At 37.9% G+C, this 23793-nt stretch overlaps 1 protein-coding gene across 1 annotated transcript in view; it reads left to right on the forward strand.

Moving 5' to 3' along the window:
- The window catches only part of FREM2 (FRAS1 related extracellular matrix 2), a 141408-nt gene that overhangs the window by 52463 nt on the left and 65152 nt on the right, over positions 1-23793 (forward strand). Inside the window, exon 3 of the mRNA XM_050913928.1 lies at positions 23352-23498. Within this exon, the coding sequence (XP_050769885.1) occupies positions 23352-23498 (147 nt within the window). The remainder of the gene's footprint in view (positions 1-23351; positions 23499-23793) is intronic.

Here is a 23793-nt window from a genome sequence, read left to right on the forward strand (position 1 = left end):
CCAAGTGCAGCAGTCCTGCTCTCTCTCCACCCCTGGTATTTGCCACTGTGCTGCTGGCACAAGCATTCTTACCACTGTGCCATGAACTCTGGGTCAGGGAAATAACCCAAATTAAAATTAAACTGTTTCTTTCTGCATTTAGTTCTAGTACAGATCAGTTCCCTAGAGTGGTTCCTTAAATGGCCACACAACCACTTGTGCCAGCTCCAAGGAGGGGACAGAGCAGAAGCTGGGACTGAGAGCCCATGGGGGAACAGGGAGTTCCTGATTCCTTAGGCAGTGCTTAGTCTATACTTGCTGAATGCATACGTGAAGCCATGGCTCAGGGATGCATTTTCAGTCAGTTTAAGCCAATCTGAGACCAACACTGAAATGGATACTACCTCCTTCACTTCCCTGCTCTGTGACATGTTCCTGTCCTACCCTGTTTGCATATAGCTTCAGGCTGCCTGTTTGACGCAGGCAAACATCTACACATTCATCTCAAAGATATAGTGCCAAGAAGTAGAGCTTGCAAATCTCTCTTTTAGCAGTAGAGTCAGCTGCCATGTAACACAAGATTTGTTTTTCAATCTGCATACTCCCCTCCCTGAAAAAAAGAAGGTTTAAATGTTATGTGTGGGAGTTTGTGCTGGATTGAAGACACATGAAGTTAGATGTCTAAATGCAGGTTTCTGAATGTGTCTAGTTGTCTAAGGTCCCATTGTGATTCATGAAGGTCTAGATGTTTGTCGTGGTTTGACCCCAGCCAGCAGCTAAGCACCACACAGCCGCTTCCCCCTCCTCCCTCCTAGTTGGAAGGGGGGGAGGATCAGGAAAAAAAAGTAAAACTCATGGGTTGAGATAAGAACAGTTTAATAACTAAAGTAAAATAAAATACAATAGTAACTAATAATAATAAAAATATAATAATAATAATAGTAATGAAAAGGAATATAACAAAAAAAAAGAGAAAGAGAACCCAAGAAAAGACAAGTGATGCACAATGCAATTGCTCACCACGTGCTGACTGATGCCTGAGCAGCAATCCACCCCTCCTGGCCAACTCCCCCCCTTTTATATACGTTTATATACTGAGAGTGACATTCTATGGTATGGAATATCCCTTTGGCTAGTTTGGGTCAGCTGTCTTGGCTGTGCTCCCTCCCAGCTTCTTGCACACCTGCTTGCTGGCAGAGCATGGGAAACTGAAAAATCCTTAACTTAGGATAAGCACTACTTAGCAACAACTAAAACATCAGTGTGTTATCAACATTATTCTCACACTAAATCCAAAAGACACTGTACCAGCTACTAGGAAGAAAATTAACTCTATCCCAGCTGAAACCAGGACAATGGTACAGTCAGGAATTACAAAACTATTCAGCTGATGCAAGTGTCTTCTTTAGGATAAGCTGAATAGCTCTCAAGACACCATTGGGCAGGATTCAGTTCCCTCAGCATAGGGATGTGAGTGCACACTGAGTGCAGTGTGAGGGGCTCCAGCCAACCTGCCTGACCTCTGTCCAACCCTGCAGAGGGGCATGGATTTCCTGTCAATCCTGTGTTATATTTGCCAGCCCTCTGCAGATGTCCCAGATACCTTAAAGGATCTCAAATGGCCCTGAATACCTATCTTTAGGCAACAGAATCCTAATCCACTGACTAGACTTTCACTGGCTATAATGGATGCTTAGGATAACTATCTTAGGATAGAGACATCTACAGTGTCCAAAGTTAGGTGAAACAAATCCCAGTAAATGCTTTTCAAAAAACCCTGTCTGATGTAGAATGAGTGTAATTCAATGCAGTAATGTCTCCCTACATAGAGAGTCCTGGAGAGAAAATGGAAGAAAGCTTCCAGCTGCTGCTGCTGGCAAGAACAGTAAAGGAACTGCAGTTACTAGAACCAGCAGGTCTACAGCCTAGATCATTCATAAAAGGGCAAGGATTTGGGCTGTGGTTACAACTATGATGAGCTATGTATACTCACCCAGCAAAGCCCTCTGCGGTGAAGCATAAGTGGTGTCATTCCAGTAAAGGGTTGCATGAGTATCTAAGTTCAGTGGAGAGAATAGATGAAGGAATGTCATAGGCACCAAAAACAGTTTTCTGCTTGGGATAACCATCACATTTTTTGCCAGAATATTGCTCTCCACAATGTCTTTACTTATTGGGGTATTTGTAGTGAATCAAGCTGTGTGAAACCAGCAGCGGCTAATAGCGTCCAGCCCAAAGGCTTGACATTCTCCAGGTAAAAGTCTGATTAATGGGAGATGACAGCTCAGTGTGTTATACCAATTTAAACTGAATTATTGAAGGTAGGAGAGATTGCCTGACATTACTGTGTTGGGAAGGGAACAGTACATTTTTCACTCAAGAACAGGGTGCTCGGTCTTGATTTACTGGCAGAATGGGAAGTTTTAATTGTGTGTCTTGGGAAACTATGAACTGATTTCTCTTGTGTGTGCTGTGGGAGTCTGCTGCAGTCCTGGATAAGGTTCATGGGGAATTGCTCTTGGAATCGCTCCCTATAGGGATTGTAGTGGGCGGCGGGTAGAATGGAACTGTTAGTATGGAAAGCATGACTCTGGAGATCTGCAGGATATTTCACTTTTCTTCATACAGTGAAATATTATTATTATCCATATTATTATTATCCATAATAGTATTACTATTATCATCCATGTTATTGATTTATTTCAGGCAGCCGAAGAGAATTAATCCTCAGCCTGTTACATAGGTTCTTCCAGCTCAGAATAAAGACTTGAATTTTCTGTAAGATGAAAAATAAATCCCAATGCATAATGTGAACATTAAAAAAATGATAAATTTGTGTGGATGTGGTACTGTGAGCATATTTATTCACATTTATGTTGCTGATATGAAGAGCATCTCACTGGTGAGCACCTGGTATAGATATCTATGCTCTTCTGTGGTGGCAGAGCAGTACAAAAAATATGGACCAGGTCTTCATCTTAATGAACAGTCGTTGCTCCATTTGCTTCAGCTGAGCTGCAGAATGAAACTGATTTTGAATACGGAGTGAATGCGGTGTACTCAGTGAACTGTTTAACTGAGCATTCAGGCCCTGTGCATTCCTACATAAGTCTTTGTGTGTGTGTGTGTGTGTGTGTATCTATAGGGACTTACATATACATATGTAATTCTCTTGTTCAAGATATAAACAGAGAGAAAGAGAGAGAAGAGTGTAGGAACATATTTATGTCCCCCGTCTGTCGGATCTCATATTAAAGAGCATTCCATTAAAGTAGTGCATCTCAGTTTTCTTTAAGAATCTAACAATGTACAAAGAAAGCTGGCTTAAGTTAATCAGGTGAAATGCATGTGGCTTCTTAAAAATTTAGGGTACGTAGCTGTTGCGAAGAAATCCAGATTCTTCCCAAAACTTACATGAGAAATGTAAATCTGCATGGTCAAAAAATTTTGTGTCAAACTTTTGTACATATCAGGTGTGAAATTCTTCAGCATTAATAATGTTCTCTGTGTTCCACACACATCATCCTTAATACATCAGTGTTAACATTAGTGATCATACTGCATTGTTTGCTGATAATTGCACTTCACACTGCCTATTGGGCAGATTCAAACCATAGAAATGAATGCTGAACTTGAGTTCACTTTTGGTGTTTGAAATATTGTGCTGAAATGCTAGGAGTGGAGGCAATTGTAGAAATTATATTCTCTAAAACATAAATGTTTATAATTTTTCATCTCCTGTTAATAATAATATTCTAGCAAAGGTTAAAGCATATAAATATTATACTTACTGCAGTAAAGAGATTCATATACCTTGTTGAGTATGTCTCTGAAAGAGCTCTAAGTACTGTAAGCTGTTTGCTTGACACACCGTTTAGATTTCATAGGGAGATAAAGAAAGTTTTCACATACTGTTCTCTTATTGACCCGAATACTCTAAATTTCTTGACTGTTAAGTGTCAAAACTTTTTCTGTATTGACTCAAATATAACTTTCCTAAACATTTCTGAGATCAAATTCTGCAGCAAGGGGAAGAATACTCAAGCAAATCCCCTGACAGTATGCCTCCCGCTGCCTGTCACTCATGTTGTGTCTTTATGGTGGAGAGAGGGATTGAATGTTTGGGCATAGGTCCTAAGAGATATAAAAGGATGCAAAATATTTTTCCCATTATGAGAAGCTGATCATTTTGCCATGCTGAATTCAGTATATTTAACACATAAAACCTGCTATCTAGACTTCAAATTTCACACTGAAAGATTCTCACTTTATGGGAAGAGATGATAAAAAATCTGATGGGTACTTGAAGCTATAAAACTGAGTAATACCATCCTTTAAACATTATGCTCATTGATCATGTTTTTTCATTGATATATGATGCTTACTTAAATATACACTGTTATTTAGGTTTTGTTTCAGAGATCTTACACTGTTTTGGGAAAACTGATAATAACAGTTTTTAAAAAAAATTTATATTCATTTTGATTTCAGAAATACTTTAGGTTTGTGTATATACCTTATAAAAATATCTTTAGATGATATTAATGACATAATACTCAAAACATTGTTAAAGTATATTTCCTTTTATCTAACCATCATAACAGACTTAGTTCTCTTTCCATCATGCTACATTATGATTCTTTCCTTAAAACTTTTTTACCAAATTTCCACAGGATACTTGGTTAGTACTGACTTTATAGGTGATTATAAGGGTTCACTTGTGTGCCAACCATATACAAAAGATTCTTATCCAAAATATTAAATATGACATTGCAGAGAGCATTCCGGAATTTACAGGAAAAATTCACAGTAAGTTTTGCACTATTTGTATTACTATGAGTTGGATTCTTTTTGTTTTGCAAACAGTGCATTTGCTAGAACACTAAGTGAAGGGGCATATTTTATCATCAAATTTGATTTGGTGTAAACAGAAATTTAGATTTGGCAAAAGTGTATTAGTTACTCCTCCTTTTTTTTGATAGAAAAACTGATACAGAAAACCACTATTTTAATTCCTGTTCAAAGTTATTCTGTTTTTTCAAATGGTTTTCTTTTCACCCCTAACACTTCTTCCTTGTGTCACAATTTGTTGTGATTTACTGCTCTGAAAAAATGATCTTCTGGCGTACTGTTGAAAACTACTGAGGAAGCTGCATTTTAAATCAAGTCCAAATCAATTCTGTCAGATCAACACTAAGACAGTTAGAATTATGGAGGAAAGTAAAATTTAGAGTCAGTCTGAAAGACAGTCAAATATGTGAGATGATATAAAAAGTTCTAAAGAGAGTGAGTATTAAAACTGTAAGTATGGTACAGTATGTGCACAAAGGAGGTGAATGGTCTTAATAGTTCCTTGCAGACTAGTAGTTTTATTTTGAAAAGTGACAGGGAGGACCATTAGTGAGATGAAATTATTTTCAGAGTAACATCAAACTATGCCATCTTTGGGAAACACAGAGCAGAGAAAACATGTATTTGAGGATTTGGTTATATCTGAAATGTACAGTGATTTTCCTTTGCTAAAATGAAGTTAACCTTCCTGCTTGCCAGATGATGAATATTAAATAGCTGCCCAGTTAAAACAAACAAACAAACAAATCTATTTCAGAACTCATGAAAAATGCTTGATATGCCAAATCAGTATTATTAATGAAATTCCTTAATTATTTTGTCACTGATCTCTGATTTCACCATAGCTTCTTTTCACCATCTCTTATAGCATAAATGACTGCATAGATGGCAGAATCACCCAAGATGTAAGGACTTCCCTGCTGATATATTCCAGTCTGCCTGCTCAGGGACTTGCCCAAGCCGAGTCTGGCTTCATATGTTATGTCTGCACAATACTCTTCTCTAGATGTTCTAAGCTTTTTCTCAAAGGCAGCTTTTGCAATCAATATATTAGTACTCAGACAATGGAAAGCTGATCTTATAAAGCCAGCCTTGCTCAGCACTATAGGATTTAAGAAGAGACCATGTTTACTTCGAAGTTGAAATATAGTATAGCCATAAATGGATATGCTCAAACTTTAAATGTTATTCTGGAATATTTCCAGCATTATATATATCTGTGAGTAACACTTACGTGTACTGCAAATCAATATGTTGTTATGCAGAACTTCCATGCACTTCTATATAACATTTGTTTTATTCAGATCTTGTTGCATACTTGGTAAGGGAGCAAAGAATTAACCTAAAGGGTTATAACTTTCCCATACAGTATACTGTCCAAATCTCATTCTCCAGCAATTTTTGAGTGGCTCTGCTCCAAGATCTCTTAGGAATAAAAAGTTTAACTGTAGTCTGAATGGAATTCCAGGCCCGCTTTCATGCCATGAGGTTTGCCAGCCTGTTCTCCAATACATTTGAATAACTGCTGTTCTTCTGTTTATCAAAATATGACTCGGAGAAAGCGGCGCCCTGTGAGGACGCTGGTGTGAAAACTGGCTGTGAAATTTGTCTGACATATATTGCTGGCACACCTCCTTGTCTCTAGTTGTTGAATAACGTTAAAGGAAACCTTCAAAATAAATGTTGGGAGACTTGGCCTGTATTATATCTCTGTGTAAACATTTACTGTATTTACCACAAGAAGGGCATGTGATGACCGACCAGAGAGAAAATGGTTTCTATGGCCACACAAGGGTAGGAAAGAGAGAAACAAGTGTATCCAACAACCTGTAGAGTGCACTGTGGAAAAACACTGGGAGAACCCAAGATAAAATCTACCCTCCTCATGTATTTCCTGCTAGCCAAAAATAAATCTTTTCTGTCTACAGAGCAACACGGTCCCTTACTGAGCTACTCAAGACAGAGCTTCACGAACTATCTCGGGAATCAGCAATCAGCAGGGCTGAGTAGGCTAAGCAGAGCATCAAACTGGTAAAGCTTTGATTCTGGCAGGGCTGAGTCTTGTGGCATTGCCCTTTGTGCCATGGAGATGTACCAGCTCAACTGGAGCTTGTTTGCGTGGCTCTAGCAGGATGCACATACTGTGTCTTGCCCCCATGTTCATGTGCCAAGGCACATTAAGGTATCTTGGTGATTGTACATTGAAATATTTGTCAAGAAAAGAACAAGGAGACTACAATATAGGCCTCTTTAATGTAAGCACAGAATAGAGCAAATGTGTCTGCATTGAACAAGTAGTTTTTGAGACAGTACACTCTCAGGTTTCATTTCACTGTTCCCTCCCATGTTCTTTAGCATAAGGACTTTTATCAAACTTATCCTGAAAGTTGCTCATTAACTAGAAAGTGCAAAGAAAGTGCTTTCCCATGGTTATGTTAGACTGTATTAGGCTCACTATCCTTCCAAGAAGTTACTCAGTATGTGAAGAGGTGAAGAACAGAGCTATTGCTCATATTTCAGCAGCTAAGGAATCCTATAACATATGTGAATGTAATAACATGAAATCAGAATCATGTCCAAAGGACTAGAAATATGTTTTATGACAAAGACTTTTCAAGGTCAGAATATGTTCTCTTGAAATGTTTAAGTCAAAGTGCTTAAAAAAGACTTATTGTGAGACCTCCTCTGGACTGCAGCACCCAGTTTTAGTCAACAATTTTTGAAGGGCTCCACCATAGGAGGTGGAGAGAAGGGCAAGAAGCGTCTGCTTTGTAGGTGGAAATTAATGAGGTTTTGATGTGGAATAGCAATAAGTCTTTCTGTCACAATAGGAGACAGGAGGCAGCGATCTGGAACATCCCTTTCAGTTAGATTTCCTACAGAGTTAAACAGCAGAAGAGAGATCCCAGATCATTCCTGGTGTGAAATTTGCTGGAGAAGACTGGGTGAGTTTGAGCTAGAGAACCTTAAAAGCAAGGTGAGAGACAGTAAGATTACTCTACTACCATATTCCCCTCTCTTCTGATATGAAAGGTACCTAAAGAATAACTGGAATAATTAAAAGATAAATGGTTATACAAGAACAGGTGGAACTACTCCTGTCAATAACCTGAACTGATAAGCACTTTTAGCTGATATAACTGCACTTGCTAGCTTGGGGCAGGGAGAGGGACAGAATTGCAGTTTAAAAATAAAGGCCAGATTTTATGTATTGAGATTTAATAACATTTTTATCCGTTGGACTTTACAAACAAGGTTAGTAATATTTTCCCTCTTTGAAAAGGCAGGAGACTGAGGCCTACATAGACAAATGATTTTCTTAAATAGTAACAGAGTAGGTACTTCTTTGGAAAGCTTAAGGCTAGAGTCCACCCTTCCAAGTGGCAAGATAGGACTGACCAGTAGACCAAGGTTAAAGCAGGAAAGTTTCTCTAGCACAGAGAAGCCTATAGCAGGTAGGAAGTTGAGGATCTGATTTAGCAAGGGTGTGGGCATTTGTATGACTAAAGTTACACGTGCAAATGTTAGGATGATTAAAACTTTATTATGTATCACATAACTTTTCAGATCTATCTCTAAACAGGTAAGGAATCACTGCCGTATTTTTCTTTAATGTGTGTCCATTTATGTTGCGTAGATTGTTTTGCACAGGAGGATCAGCAGTGGATTGCTTTCAGCCTGACCAGCTGGTCGCTCAGCTTTCATAGATGGGCTCAATGTACGTCTTTCCAGAGGTGTCAAACAGTGGCCCAGCAATCAGTGACATTTTATATATTGCATAGTTATCCGTGTGAAGATTAAACTTCTGCCATCCCATCTTCTGATGTTAAATCAATTGCCATCCACACCTGTTCAGTCCTATAGAACAGAGAAAAAAAATCCAGTCAGTGTAATTTAGGCATCTAACTCTTATGCACCTCTCATTAATCAATCCTGCTAAGTAAGTCCTTAATTTTCTTCTATAATTAAGGTAAGAAAGGAAAGAAGTATCCTTGAAAGACATCCAGGGGAGAGCTCATCTTCCTAAACAATGAGGCTTTCACAGGTAGCTTGATGGCAGTCATTAGCTAGAAGGATTTCAGTAGCCATCTATACTTATCTGGCAGGAGGGCTGCCCAGGCTGATTCGATCTGGGATGTCCTATTAACCTCACTGCGCAACTGATGAGCTTTGTCATCTTGTCACCTCCGCCCTGTGCTCCCACCTCTGCTGTATCCACTGTTCTTCATGGCCTTATGGTCCCTGGGGCTTCTCTGGCGTTCCTGGAATGGGCCTCTCGAACCCATGGGCCTCAGTGTCCAGCATGTCGCTGCATCCTACAAGGAGGAGGGAGCCTAGCAGGTAGCAAGGGCACTGTCATATTTCGTGGAGGAAGGAAAATAAATACTTTGAACAGCCATGAAATCAGTTAAAAATAATGAGTTTAACACCCCCAGCCAAAAGGAGGAGGTTGGCGATGACAGCTCGGCACTGTCATCAACATCGTTCGGATTGCTGCAGGCTGAGGCGAGAGGAGTTTTCCCAGCGACTTCCCAAGCGCCCCCAGTTGTGCTGCAGCCCGGGGAACCGCTCTGGTTTGTGTGTCAGCGATGTTATCAGCTGCAGCGGGCGACACGCGGGAGGCTGAGGTCGTGTCCGGACAGGCGAGTGCTATGCAGCTCCCTTTCAAGAAAGGGTGGGATACACCTTTCTTTAAAACTAAGAAACATTTGTGCTAGGTGGCATGTTAAAACTGCTGTGGTCGCAGCTCCACACATTTCTGTACAAACTCTAAGGCAAAAAATGTAAACTTGAGACCACAGATACCCAGGCCTTCACCTGCCTGTGTGCAATAGCCAGCAGATTCGGTGGGAGCTGGACTTGATTTGACAAAAACATTGCCTCCCTGGCCCTTGGGAAAAAGCTGAAGGATTTTAATTTCTGAATACATGTGGGAGAACGGTCATGGAAATCTTGATCAAGGATTTTTCAAAAGCCCGAGTGATGCCAAATAAACTTCAGCTTGGCATGTCAAAAAACACACCTTGGTATTTGAAGGTCAATATGTAATTTTTTAAAAGAATCTTGCCAAACCTATTATAAATAAAGGGATTTTTATGTAAATATGCCTCTTCACTTATCAAGACATTGCAGTATTCTGCTAGTACGTTAAGACAGGGAATAATATCTAAAACAGTAATCTCTTTTCAAGCTGAGTATAATGTGAACTGTACATAAATAAATGAGTTGTTAAAATCTGTTGTGTGCTAAAAACACACATTTAATTTTAAAGATGCAATTTTTCTACTGAGAATTTTCATTTAATTTAACTACTTATCGCAAAGCATAAGTGAAGATTACATGCATATGCAGAGAGAAGGAGGGAGAGAGAAATAATGTGTTGGAAGCAATGTACTATCAAGAATGAGTTGTAATTTCACAGTCACTTCTGTCCCCCATCCCTCTGCTTTACATCTGTTGAACTTCTCTCTTGGGAAACTGTCCTGGTTTCGGCTAGGACAGAGTTAATTTTCTTCCTAGTAGCTGGTATAGTGCTGTGTTTTGGATTTAGTAGGAGAAGAATGTTGATAACACACTGATGTTTTTAGTTGTTGCTAAGTAGTGTTTATACTAAGTCAAGGATTTTTCAGCTTCTCGTGCCCAGCCAGCAAGAAGGCTGGAGGGGCACAAGAAGCTGGGAGGGGACACAGCCAGGACAGCTGACCCAAACTGGCCAAAGAGCTATTCCATACCATATGACATCATGCCCAGTATATAAACTGGGGGGAGTTAAGTGGGAGGGGGGATCGCGGCTCGGGAACTAACTGGGCATCGGTCAACGAGTGGTGAGCAATTGCATTGTGCACCACTTGCTTTGTATAGTTTAATTCTTTTAGTATTGCTATTGTCATATTATTATTATTATCATTATCATTGTTTTTCATTCCTTTCTGTCCTGTTAAACTGTCTTTATCTCAACTCACGAGGTTTTTTTTCCTGATTCTCTCCCCCATCCCAGGGGTGGGGGGGCAGTGAGCGAGCGGCTGCGTGGTGCTTAGCTGCCGGCTGGGGTTAAACCACGACAGAAACTCACAGTGGTACTACTATTCTGGAGTTTCAATTCTGCTTTTCATTTCAGAAGTACTTTCCTGTACTTAATTTTGATATTTAAATAGATTTCTCACATCTTGACTTGAATCTTTTAAGGAATTTTTGGCTTTTCCCAATTTATTTATTTTTTTCATCTTGCAATATACGTTGTGACTGCAGCATAGGAATTTGAGATAAAATAAGAATACAGGAATATAATATAATTGCTGCCTTAGCAGTATACAGTTCTGTTCCATAGGATAGGCCTGAAGTAACACTAAAAAACTTGTCATGATATAAAAAAATAACACATTAATGCAAAAATATTTCTTTCCTCAGCAGAACTAATATCTTTGAATACCTCTTTACAAGGCTTGTCCTAAGGCAAAGCTACAGTGATTTAAAAAGGAAGCCTTTTTTATCCTTGTCCATATCAACAATTTTGTATGTTTTCAGTTTTTTACTCTGCCCTTCCTGAGCAGGACTAAATCACCTGCAAAAGGTTATAGGTTTGGCATAGCTTAAAAAGGATCAAAGGCACCACAAAGGAGTTTCTCTGGTGAAATAATATTAAAAGTTTACCTGGTACAATTACTCTGAAATGAATTAAAAGTAAATGTTAAATGAACCTGGCTGACATTTGTCCTCCTCCAGTCAGTCGGGCATGTTATTTGTTGCATTGCCAGAACAGAAAACGAACCAGAATTCAAGTCTGTGGAAGTGAATTCTTAATAAAGAAAAACAGTTCAATCTCTTTGACATGGAGTTGAAAGAATAGTTTTCCTATCAGTGCTCAGTGAGTTACAGCAAGTTCAGTTGATAAAATGGAAACACTGTTCCATTTTGTTTAGACTAGGTTTTGCAAATAACAACAACCTCTTTAATCGCTCTTGCATACATTTTCCTCTTAAGACTGTAAAATTTGAGATTTATGAGTCTGGATTTTTATCTGAAATGGAGTGGAATTCTCTACAAAGACAGCGTTCAACAGTTAGAGTTAAAAAGTTCAACTACTTCTTCAAGGGAAATTTTCCAGTTTGACACAAATACCAATTTCAAATTCATTACAAAAAAATAGAGGCCTCAGTTTCAGATGGCAGCCACTCATGTGCCCTGGTTTTAAGCATGAGAATGATATTGCAAGCATTGAAATATTAGGCACATATGAAGGAGTTTGCAGTAGTGGGTTCTAAATTAAAATGTTACTTAAAGAAAGGGAAATTGGTATATTCTTTTCCCAGAATAAAGGAATTTCTTAAAATAGTACAATATTGAGATAATATTTTGACTGTAAGTATATTTCTTCTGGCTCCTATTCTATTGGAATGTCTTTCATTTGTGAGGTCGCAGCACACTTTTCTGTTATTACTCATTAGTTTCAAGACTGAGGGTGAGGATACCCCGTGACCGTCAAATTTAACACTTTGTCTGATTAGGCTTTAAATGACAGTAGTTTTCCTACAGGCTAATATGTGTGTAGCACTGCTTTACACAGTAAAGTGTAAGTAACTAACTAAGCTAGTGGAGCTAAACCCGTTATTCCATGAGAGAAGGAAATGAACCTTGCTTCAATTCAGCTGGAGCCTGTTTTTTGGGAGAAGTCGTCTGGCGCCACAAAACAGATTAGTGAGCAGAGACCTGAAGACTATTAAGTTTATTTTAAGAATGTGTTGCCAGAGATCTAATAAATTTACTTACTGCTGCAGGCCATGCATGCATGAGGCCTTACTAATCCAGGTGGTGGTTTTTTCCTTCAGAGGGAGGTGCAGAGTGTAGATCCTTAGGAAAAAAGATATTCTGCTTTAGGTAATATGGGCAATATTTAATGATAGACATGACAGCTTGAGTGGTATGTGTGGGTTTTCTCTGTTACTACTCACAAGGAATTTTAAATTATTTTTCTGATGCAAAGTTAGTTTGTGACTACACAAAAAACTAATTAGTTTAACGACAACATGGAAATATACTAACAGAATAATTATTCTAAACCAAATAGATTTTTTGTTGTTATTTTTAAATATTCCAAAGATTACTTTTAAAGTGTTTGAATTGACAAGTTTACTGTATTGCAGTTCAGGACTAGTCGTATCTTTGAGTTTTCTCAGGATTCTCCTTTGTGCACACATGAAAATCACATCATTGGACTTTAGTTAGCCATCTGGACTGGTGGGTTGAACACTCTCCCGTTATATTCAATGGAGCGGGCCAAATCTTTCCAGAGGGTAATCCACCTGCTCATATCAGATGTACCTGCAGTTCCTGAAGATGCAGTTCTTTCCATTCATTGTGCCTAGACAGCTAGCTTAAATTAAACATATGTCTTTTATATGATAAAATTAGATTATATGAATCCTACACTTAAGTGGCAGGTCTCTTATCTTCACGTTTTGTGGTACAGGAGCCAGTTGATTATGTTCCTGTGCACTGGGACCTCAGCAAAAACATACTGTGTTTTGCCAGTAGTGGTTATTCACTGGAACTATTGAATTTGGCTGCTCTGAATTTTTTTCTGCTGAGAAGTAGTGGTCATTATTTATCCAATATGCAATAACATAAAGCATCGTTTCAAAATAAGGATTTATCTCTACAATAAGAACAAAGACTTCTGAGAACAAAGTGCTGCTAATAGAGCAGTCTGCAGATAACCCTACCTCCTGGTACCTTCCTTTTCTGGATCTAGTGGGACATTATGTTCAGTAGCTGTCAACTGTCCCTTTTCAAATGCTTCCTCTCCTGTCCATCCCCTTGGTTTTGGTTTTGTCCTGCTTCTCTTGAATCTATTTATATGAGTCAGTTCTCCAGAAAGGAGGGTAAGCTTCCAAACTTTTTACTCTCTTCCTTGTCCTTTAGTACTTTCAAATAAAGGCTATCAGCAGTGATTGCTACCTGCTGGTTAGTTTAAAATAATCCCTGATAAGTGCCTAGCAAATAAGAAAATACCAACCAAGAGACAGGTGGCACACATTTTTTTTTACTTTTTTTTCCCTGTTCATCACCTTAGAAACAGTGACAGGGCAAAATAAAGTCTTTCTTGTGCTTCGTTATCTGTCCTCTCGTAAATTCAGTATAACACCAACTTTTGCATGTGCCTGCTGCACAGGAGTTCTTAGAGGTCTGCCTTCCAAACACTAGCCTGTTGGTGACTGCTTGACCTCAAATACTGGCCAAAATCACATGCATTCAGCATACCTTCAGGTTATTATTTGTAGTGTATCCTGATCCTTTAACATGCACACTTTCATAATTTTTAGATGTCTTTTTTTTTTTCCCCCAGTAGTGCATGCGGGCTGAGAGGGTAGAGTCTGATTAGGAATTGTTTTGAGCAGATTGTGCGATGAATGCCTCGCTCCTGTTGACATTCAGTGAGACAAAGTATTTCTGGAAAGAAAACGCTGTCAGTTCTGATTTGTAATGAGAACAAGCCTTTATTAATTAGAAAATATACTTTCTATGGAACTGATACTTGTGGCACTTCAATTTCCACAGAAATCTTTCCGTATAAACTGTATGATGATCCAATGTATCAATGGGATTTAAATCAGATCTTTTGGTCATTGTCATCACAGTAACCTGTCTGGCTGCGCTGTGAATGTTGCAAGATTTTAAAGTGCTGTAATACGTTATTGTTGGTATGTCCATAGAACAAGTATTATATATCCATTATTTTGTGAATATATTAACATAGAAATATGTATGATTAATATAAATAATATATATGTGTTTGTGTCTAATGAACTGTCATTATTTTACTTTTAGCCTACCCTTAATTTCATTTAAACTCCTTGCTCTCTTAGAGGAAAATTTAGGCTGCATCTGACATATTTTAAGTGTCTACTTTAAAATGAGATTAATCAAATTCTATAGTGTGATTGTCAGGAGAAAGTATTAGCTAAAGTGATTCTGTGAATCCTATTCTATTTATGTTCTCCACCAATAAATACTGAACAGTTGCTGAGTCTTTGAGCAGAGCAATAAGAAATTTTCTTATCCTGTGAAAATGTTTTGAGATAGTTTATTTTGAATCAGGACAAAAGATCAAAATTCTTATAAAGTTTTGCAGAATAATTGAGCATAGGCTTTTCAATTTGAAAAAAATTGAAATGTACAGTTTAGTATTTTTAGTTTTTACATTAAAAATTAGTTTAAATTTGTTACAGTATTAATATGACAAGTTATAGATACCTAAAAAACTTAAGGCAAACTGTGGAAAAAGATGAAAATTCAACATTTATTCTCTACCAGTATTTTCAGTAAAGAGATTAATCAAAGCCAGTCTTTTTGTGAACAACTTTGATTTTGATGGATTGGTATTTTGAGGGAGAAGAGGAATGAATATTTTTGCCCAGTTGTACTTTGTTCAGTCCTGCTAAGAACTTTTCAGGTAGCTCAATGTCTTTCTCTTCTGTTACAGACAATGATTCAGCAGCATATATGGGTATGTGCTTAAGCATTTCAATTAGTAGCACTTCAGTAGTACCCTGAATCCATGAAATTATTTACATGTTCACCATTGGAACTGTAGAAGTGTGAAGCATTCAGCTCCTGCAGAGTTAGTCCCTTGCTTACAGCACAGAATCCCAAACCAGCAAATGGATCTTTTGGATTCCCTTGAAATCAGTTACAAAGCTAACCACTTAATATCTATAAAGGCTTTCAAACACACATGGTGCTCCAGCATCTTTTTTTGATGATTCAAACTGGGTTTCTCTTTATCTGCTTTGCTCTTTCCTTTGAAAGCTCACAGCCTCTTGGTGCAGCCAATAGAGTGAAGGTATCCTGGCTCTTGGTGAACTAATTTGTACTGAGCTGATTTAAACTGAAATTAATTTAAAGCTATGAAATGCAGTGGCTGAAGAGCCAATGCATGTTTGCTTTCACAGTTTCTGTAAATGAAAATCTGGTTAATCTCTTAATCAGAATCTGGTTAATCTCCTGCAGAAGAACTGGGCATAGACTTGAACTGGGAATTCCTTAAATTAACCCAGCGTGAATCTCCAGACTGTGAGACATCCTTAGTTACGCTTAGTTGAATTTTACTAGGATCAAAATTTAATATGCACTAGCTAGCCTTTACATTCATGTCTCTTCTCTCACTTCCCCTTCTCTTTTTGTAACAAAGCAACTATACAGTATTCTTCAGATATTTTTTCTTCTACGTGCCTTCAAGCATTTGCTTAGTCTGAGCCCTGGCAAATGCGGCCATTCCAACTTGTTTCTTGGGGGTAGACATAAAACAGAAGCAAAAAAGAGTTACAGAAACTACTGAAAGACGGAAACTGTCTGCAGTTCATTGGATACCAGCAATTACACTCCAGGCAAGCCAAGTCCATAATGCTGGGAAGTGTGTGTTTTCTCATGAGAAGTCAGAGAAAGCATTGTTTTAGTCCCTAATCACTAGAGGCTAGTTTAGGGGGTTGGTTTTGGTTGTTCTGCAAATATATTGAGTTACAGTGGCAGACAGAGTGCAGAAGGGTGCAGAGTTCAGCAAGTTATTTTAGTGATTGGAGTCCATTATAGTACATTTGAAAAAGACTTAGAAAGGTGAAGCATTTTAATGGGTTTCTAATTGGATAAAATTATTAGATTAGCTTATGCATTGTTGAAGTCAATTCAAAACATTCTAATGGTATATTTTACGTGCTGGGTTTACGTATGCGTTTCACTTCTGCAAATAGTTTTTCTATATCAAATTAAGGCAATTTTACAGGATATGCCTTTTCTGATCATCCTAGCAGAGGGAATAGCATATGATCATAGAACCATAGAATAGTTTGGGTTGGAAGGGACCTTTAAAGGTCATCTAGTCCAATGATGTGCTGCCCCAATGCATTGAATAAAGAACATTTGTTATCTGTTTTATAGGTGGGGGGGTTTTAATACTTTGGCAGACAAAAGATTTACTTGAGACCTTTGCCTTTTTAACCTGGAGCTAGAATGTACTGGGACTATGACACAGTATGGCAAATCAGAGTTGTTGAAACTATGTGTCTTGAGCTGAACATATAATATCTTCTCTATGTTTATTCTGACTAGCAGAATCACCTAAGATTTTATGTTCCTCCTCTAGTCTGGCAAAAAACATGTTTATACAAACCACGAATAATGACTAGCAAATAGTGTGGGGATCAAAAAACTTGTGAAGTGCTAAGGTTGACAGGGAGCTTCATGGCTAAATGGGGAGTCATGATATTGGGGACTAAGATTTCTGCATTTCACATCAGATTTTATTTCTAATAAAACTGTTGAAGTAACTTTATCCTGGTATATATTAACTAAGTTGGCTTGGCACAGAAGGAGGCTAATCAGAGGTTGAAAAAATGGAACAGATGTCTAACAATGGACGATTCGCTTTTCTTTCCTCTCTCTGTGTCTTTGTTTTCTCTGCAGGTTGAACTCAAGTTCAGGAATGGGTTTCCTTTTTCAGATGCTTCATGTCCTTGCTGCAATGAGGAGATCCGTAGCAAGGAGAAGGATAGAGTAGTGCCGACTTCAGTAATCCTGTCTGAATGAGGCACCCAGTAGGGTCAAATATTTTGAACCAAAGAAGAAAGACTGCAGCTCTTGCAGACATGCAAACAAATCAGCAAGCAGTAGCAGAACCTGGAAAGAGCTGGAAGAAGAGGGAGGAAATGAGATTTGTTAAGATGTCTTGCTATGGTTTTAATTATGCCGTGCAATGGTTCCTGAACTATAGGCGGACTGTTAATATTTCACAGTTGCTCTTGTTCTCCTTATTAACATCCTTTTGCAGTCTGTTAAGGAAGTGAAATGAGAAGAGAAAGGAGAAAAGACCAATAGTAAAAAATTTAAAGAAACTCTTCTTTCTTAGTGCTTTATTTACTGGTTGTTTTTTTCCTCTATCTTTATTGTGTTTGATACATGTTCTTTGCCCTGGAAGAATTTATAGGTTGGTTTTTTTCCCCATCAAGCAACCTCACGTAATGACTAAAGAGAGCAGATATGTTGCACAATAAAGCTCTACAAGTACCAAACAGCTGTGTTTGTACAGACATATCTCGTGGACACAACGAGTCTGTGTGGCTATGGTTATACAGGTTAGGCACTCTAGCTGATTAATCTCTGATTATGCCATGGATACCATGTAGGGAAGCCAGTATCTGTATCAAGATACATCAATTTCTATTGTGTCAATAAGTGAACACTGTGGTGTAGTCGTATGCTTTTGTTTATGAATTAGGGTTCTGGGGTAGCTCCTAGGGACAGCAAAGTTACAATCAGACATTCTTTATGGAATGCCCTTCAGATTGCTGGTGCTCAAGAGACATGATTTAATGATAGAGATATACTTTATACTGTCTTCACATAGCCCAGGGATCTGTGGAGAGAACTGGAACTGGTTCTTTCTTTCTCTGAGCTCTTTGCATCATGATAGAAAGTTCTGACAATCTAATCTGTATTTCTCGTGGAGGTTTTATATCTTTTTAAAGATATCTAAGCAGCATGGTTGGAAAGATAAAAGCTTAAATGGGAATATTCATTTTAATATTTTTCCCTTTAACCAGTTTACTGACCAAGTCCTCTTCCCCGTTCTCTTTTATTCATGCTGAGTAACTGAAACTGGAGTTTCTGGATGACTTGATCTTTCTAGGAATTTCTGCTTTGATGACCTATGCAAAAATAATATATCACTGTTTTCTGACAGGTGACCAATTTGCTAACAGGACTCCTATAAAGACCGATTCTAGGTGACATCCATCTTTGACTTGTCATATTCAGGCAAACCTTTTCAGAGGATATTGACCTCAGCAGCCTCAGTCAGTCAAGAAGTCGCAATCATGAAGTCACTTTGTGACCCACCTTACTCTAGATCCTTAGCTTTAGCTCCTTACAAAGTTTTTGACTGTGTCTCACAACTCTTGCCATCTCATTTCTCATGAATGTCTCACTGCACCACGTCCTGTCTAGCATCTTCTGATTTAGCACTGCTGCACTCTGATCTCTGGCAGAATTCAAGGAACAGGTTTTCATGCATCACTATAGCAACATCTTGCCAACCGCGTCTCATTGATACATAAGCAAAGTTACTTTGGATTTACTTCGTTGTAACACAGCCCTCCTTCCTTTTGTTTAGTTTTAAAAGCACTCTAGTAATGACTTCCCTCTCCAAACTTCTGATGTGTTTGTATTACAAGCACTTGTCTGGGAGAGGAACAAAAGCAAAACTGTCATTGAGGTATAATACCTTAATTATTTGCCTAGCAGCGAAATGTTTGACTATGCCCAAGGGAAGTGCTAGTGAGCAATGCAAAATTCCTTTGCCTATGGAAATATTATTGTAGGGCAGAAAATAAATTTAACAGGGAACCAAATTAAGATGGCATGTGCAATTTTATTTCTGATATTTTATAATTTCTGAAAGCTATACTCTTAATATTCTTTACAGACCTTATGTTTGCATGGTGCTTGGCTCTACTATGTTGTAGAAATGCCCAGTTTCATCTAGTTCAGGCATGGTGGAATTCATCTTACCCAGCATTAGATGACTACAATAAAAATGTCTACAATATAACTGGTCACGACAGGCATCTTTAACAGCTGCTGAGGAAAAATGCACGTATTTCTGCATATTTTGAGGCACAGCTAATCTCATTCAAAAACAGATGCCTAAAATAAGTCATAGCCTTACAAAATGCCTCTTGCCTGGTTTTGACTATAAAGACAGTTTAGGATTTCTAGCCCAAAAATAAATACCTGAAATCAGATAAGATGTATTGTATGCTTCCTGCTCTATTCTGTCAGAGGCCTGTAATGTTAATAACAATAATAATAACAATAGTAATAACAACAACAACAATGTTGTTCTTATTCTTTGGGGACATTGGACCATGAAATGGCTTGTATAATTTAGAAAACATTTCTTCTGAGCACAAAAAGGACAAAGTGAAGAAAGCAAGATCTAAAATATCTATATTTTTTTCTTAAAATTCTAAACCTGATGGGTTTAGTACTGCACATTCTAAAAGGTGAACAATATATATTTCAGGGGCAGAAGTAGGCCTGTAGAAATGGAGGCTTGCTGGAAGCCCCCTAGAAATAATACTTTTTTGTTTGGGTTTTTTTTTGCTCTAAGAAAAAATGGAAGGAAACTGCTGAAAGCAAGAAATAGGTGGAATTAAGACAATATTAAATCTTTCATATTGCCTTTCTTGTGCTTTTTGCTTCTAAATTTCATCCTCTCATTAGGTTTCTAACTCAGTATACTTCAACACTTCCCATAGCATCACTGACAGGAATGAGCTGGTTTGGTAGTTGGCTACTGAAATTTCTCCATATGACTATTCCTTTTTAACAGCTGGGATTTTTTCTCTTGTATAGTAATTTTGATATGTCCAGTAATTATGTGCAAATATAGATTACATTTAAGGTTGAACTATTTAAGACACTAGAGATGAAACGTAAGAGACCTGTGTGTAAGTAAGCTGTAGATTGTGTGCCTGTGTGCACAACACGTTTAAACCATTAGTTCTTTGGACAGTAGAACAAATGAGGCCAGATTTCCTATTGCTTTCCATCCCCTGGCTGGAATCTCTTCTGTCTAAAAAGATACAAACTCTGCTAGAAGCTTTTCCTTCAGCTGGGGGGTTTCCAGTGTCTTGACATTCTCATTTCTAGTAAGCTCATGCAGCAGTATTTGTTCTCAGTAGTGACATTAATAGGTTATCTCTCCTCTAATTGGCGGTAAATTTTCATTCCTTTTATATCTTAGAAACTTTTATCACACTGTCAAATTATGTTTAAATTGGGCAGTGTGTTCAAGGGTGGCACACAAATGGCTTTTCTCACTAGATTAAAGAACAAGACATATTCTTTTGCATTTGTCCCAAGAAACTAATGGGAAGACATAACATATGGCTAACCTAATGTAAGTGCTGGTATAGTTAACAGTATAGTTACTGGTTTTCTTGTGGTGCTCATTACAGGTTTTGGTATGTGTGTTTGTAGCCTTCCCCTTTGTCAGTAACAATAGAGATCAAAAGAGCAGAAAGAAGCAATGCAAGGAGTGCAGAAGCAATGCAAGGAGTATCACTACTCCAGTAACCATTTCCCTCCTTTTGTTTACACAGTACCATTGCCTTCATGTGAGATTACACAAGTATGGTGGTTGTTTTTTTCTAGTAGACAGGTCAATAAAGAAATATAGAAGCTTATCTTTGAAGCAGAGTGGAAACATATGGAAAGGCTGCCTAATTTTTCAGGGAATAGAATGGAAGAAACTGGAAGGGGAAAACCAACCTCCATTTGGCTCTTTCTCCAGTAGTTAAGCCATGAGTGAACTGAAATACTTAAATATGTTTCTCTGCTGTTCAGAGAAATTACTTTATTCACTGGCTTGTGTACAGAAGTGTTAATTTCTACAGGGAATTCCTTGCACATTTCAGAGAGTCGTTACCTGAGCAAACCTTGTTCTGTAGCAGCACCTTGTGGGAAAGAAATCAGACTACAGCCTCTCACACAAGCCAACGTTCCCAGAAGACAGTTGCTAAGTGAGCATCTGCCTTCAGTGATCTGAACAGGTTATTTTATTCTTGCTATGGAAATTAGAGGATTCTCCTGAGTAATAACAAACACATCCAATAGGATGATATACAGAACTTCATTTGTCATACCCTTTTATCTGCGGCATCCAGAATCCCTACACTGACAAGAAATGCCTTTTTACTGTGGAAAATCAATGAACAGATGGAGGTAAACTGTACATTAGAAAGTAAAGCTATGCTATCTTTTATCAGAAATGTGTTAATCTAATTTGAGATATTCAGTCTGTTGTACGAATACCTGATTATTGTCAGTGAAATGGGCGCTAGCTCTTTTCAGCTATTACCTTTCCAACTGAAAAAAAGGTAGCATTTTTAACTGGACCTTAGCGTACCATCTGTTTGCATTTGTTGTTTCTGTATTGCTTTTTTAGACTAAGAAAAACTCCATGAAGCCTGCCATTTCAATAAACATTTCCTGTTGTTTTACAGTTGTACAAATCCCATTAATTGTAGATACAACAGCTTCATTTCTTCTGGGAGCGAGAGATTAGGCTGAGACATGCTCAGATTTTAGGCTGGTGCTTAGTGTTTTGCAGCTGGAGTTAAACGACTTCCATATCATCCCCTCCAAAACTTTGAGGGATGCTTCCTATATTCCTGCATTGCTTTGGCTTCAAAAAGAGAACCTAGTTCTGTTGATAAATATATGGGCATTTTTGTCTGAGGAGGATTGTGAAGGTTCTTCTGATTATTGTAAGAGGAAATACAGTCTTCAAATTAAGGACAATGCCACCAACAGCTGCCAGCCAGAGATGCTGACTTGGTCCATGTTAACTGTTCAGTTTCCCTAGCTGAGTGTACTGCTTGCTCTCCTGTGCTTTCAGTTCCCAGTGTTTGAGTGCACAGAAACCGTCTGTGTTCAGTGAGACTGCAGGGAAGCTGTCGTGCTGCTGCTACAGTAGACACCTTGGAAAGGATCCCTGGAGTCTGCTTTCTTCACCGGGAACATGTTGCTACAGTTGTGCCTCTGTAAAAAGAACTGTGAGGACATCTTTTGGTCTATTGAAAATTGACTCTCAAAACACATCTCAGCAGCTTACTCAGTTGGGGGCATTCATCATATTGTGCAAAATCGGTCATTGCAAAATAGTTTAAGAGAATTCCAATAAGCATTTGTATCTCTCTAAATCTTAAGCGGCACAGGCAATCATACTTAACCCAACAGTTACAAGCATATAAGCTTAGGAGGGCATCAGCATAGTTATAAACTGTGGCATGTATCAGGGATACTTAATCTTATTGAAACCATTTCCTAGGAAGATGTGAAAGCTGTTCCTAAAATCATACAGTGCTGATGCATAAATTCTAAACGAATAAGAGCAGAAATTGTTAGATTTAGTGAACAAAATATTGAGTTTTAGAAGCAGGCTGCATGGGTAAATGCAGTCTAAAAGATGGTAAGTATCATCTCCAGTCTCTCAGGACACTAAGGGTTTTCCAGTGCTTCTGGCAGTCTGATATGATCATATTGAGGAAGTTCCGCGTCCTACATTGTGTGTTATTTGGAAGCACCAATATGGTTCTGCAGAAACTTGGATCATCAAATAAAAAATTACAATTTTTGTAATTTCTAAAAAAGGCATCCCAAATATATTTTGATTAATTCTTGTTCTTTTTCACTTGAAAAAGAAGAAAATTAGCATACTCTGGAATGAATATGACTAGTTTGTATGCATCTAAGATAAAATTTATTCCTGTATGTACCAAATGTATCATGGTTGAGTTCTTTACTTGTTATTTCTTAGTTTAAAATCTTTAAAACCTTTGGATTGTAATGTCCAGCTAAGATACACATCTTACCCAGGATACAGGTTACATTAACCTCAAAAGACAAAGTAGTATTTAACAAAAAAGAACAATGAATAAATATATCTTTATCGTTTTGATTTGCAGGAGGCAATAAGCTGAAGAATCAACATTTTCGCCTAAACTGGGCATGGATCTCCTTAGAAAAGGAGTATTATTTAGTAAATGAAGACTCCAAATATCTTGATGTTGTTCTTAAACGGAGAGGTTACCTGGGAGAAACCTCTTTTATAAGTAAGTTCAATTTTAACCTTATCAATTGCTTCTATAAATCACTGGCCAGCTAGTTGACAAAATGTATCAATACAGCTATATCCTTTTACTGGTGTTTCATACTAAGCAAGCTAGATTCAAAGGAGTATGTTTATTTATTAAAGCAAGTAACTTTTGTTATGCTAAGTATGTGATTTCTTTAGTTATATGATGAAATTTTCACTTTTTTTGTTTTGGTCTTCTGCAATTAATTTTTGACTTAACAACTCAAGACCCAGTCCTTCTTTCTTTGATTTGACTGGTACCACTGTTGTAT

The sequence above is a fragment of the Gymnogyps californianus genome, chromosome 1 (genome assembly GCF_018139145.2).
Source record: "Gymnogyps californianus isolate 813 chromosome 1, ASM1813914v2, whole genome shotgun sequence".
NCBI lineage: Eukaryota > Metazoa > Chordata > Aves > Accipitriformes > Cathartidae > Gymnogyps > Gymnogyps californianus.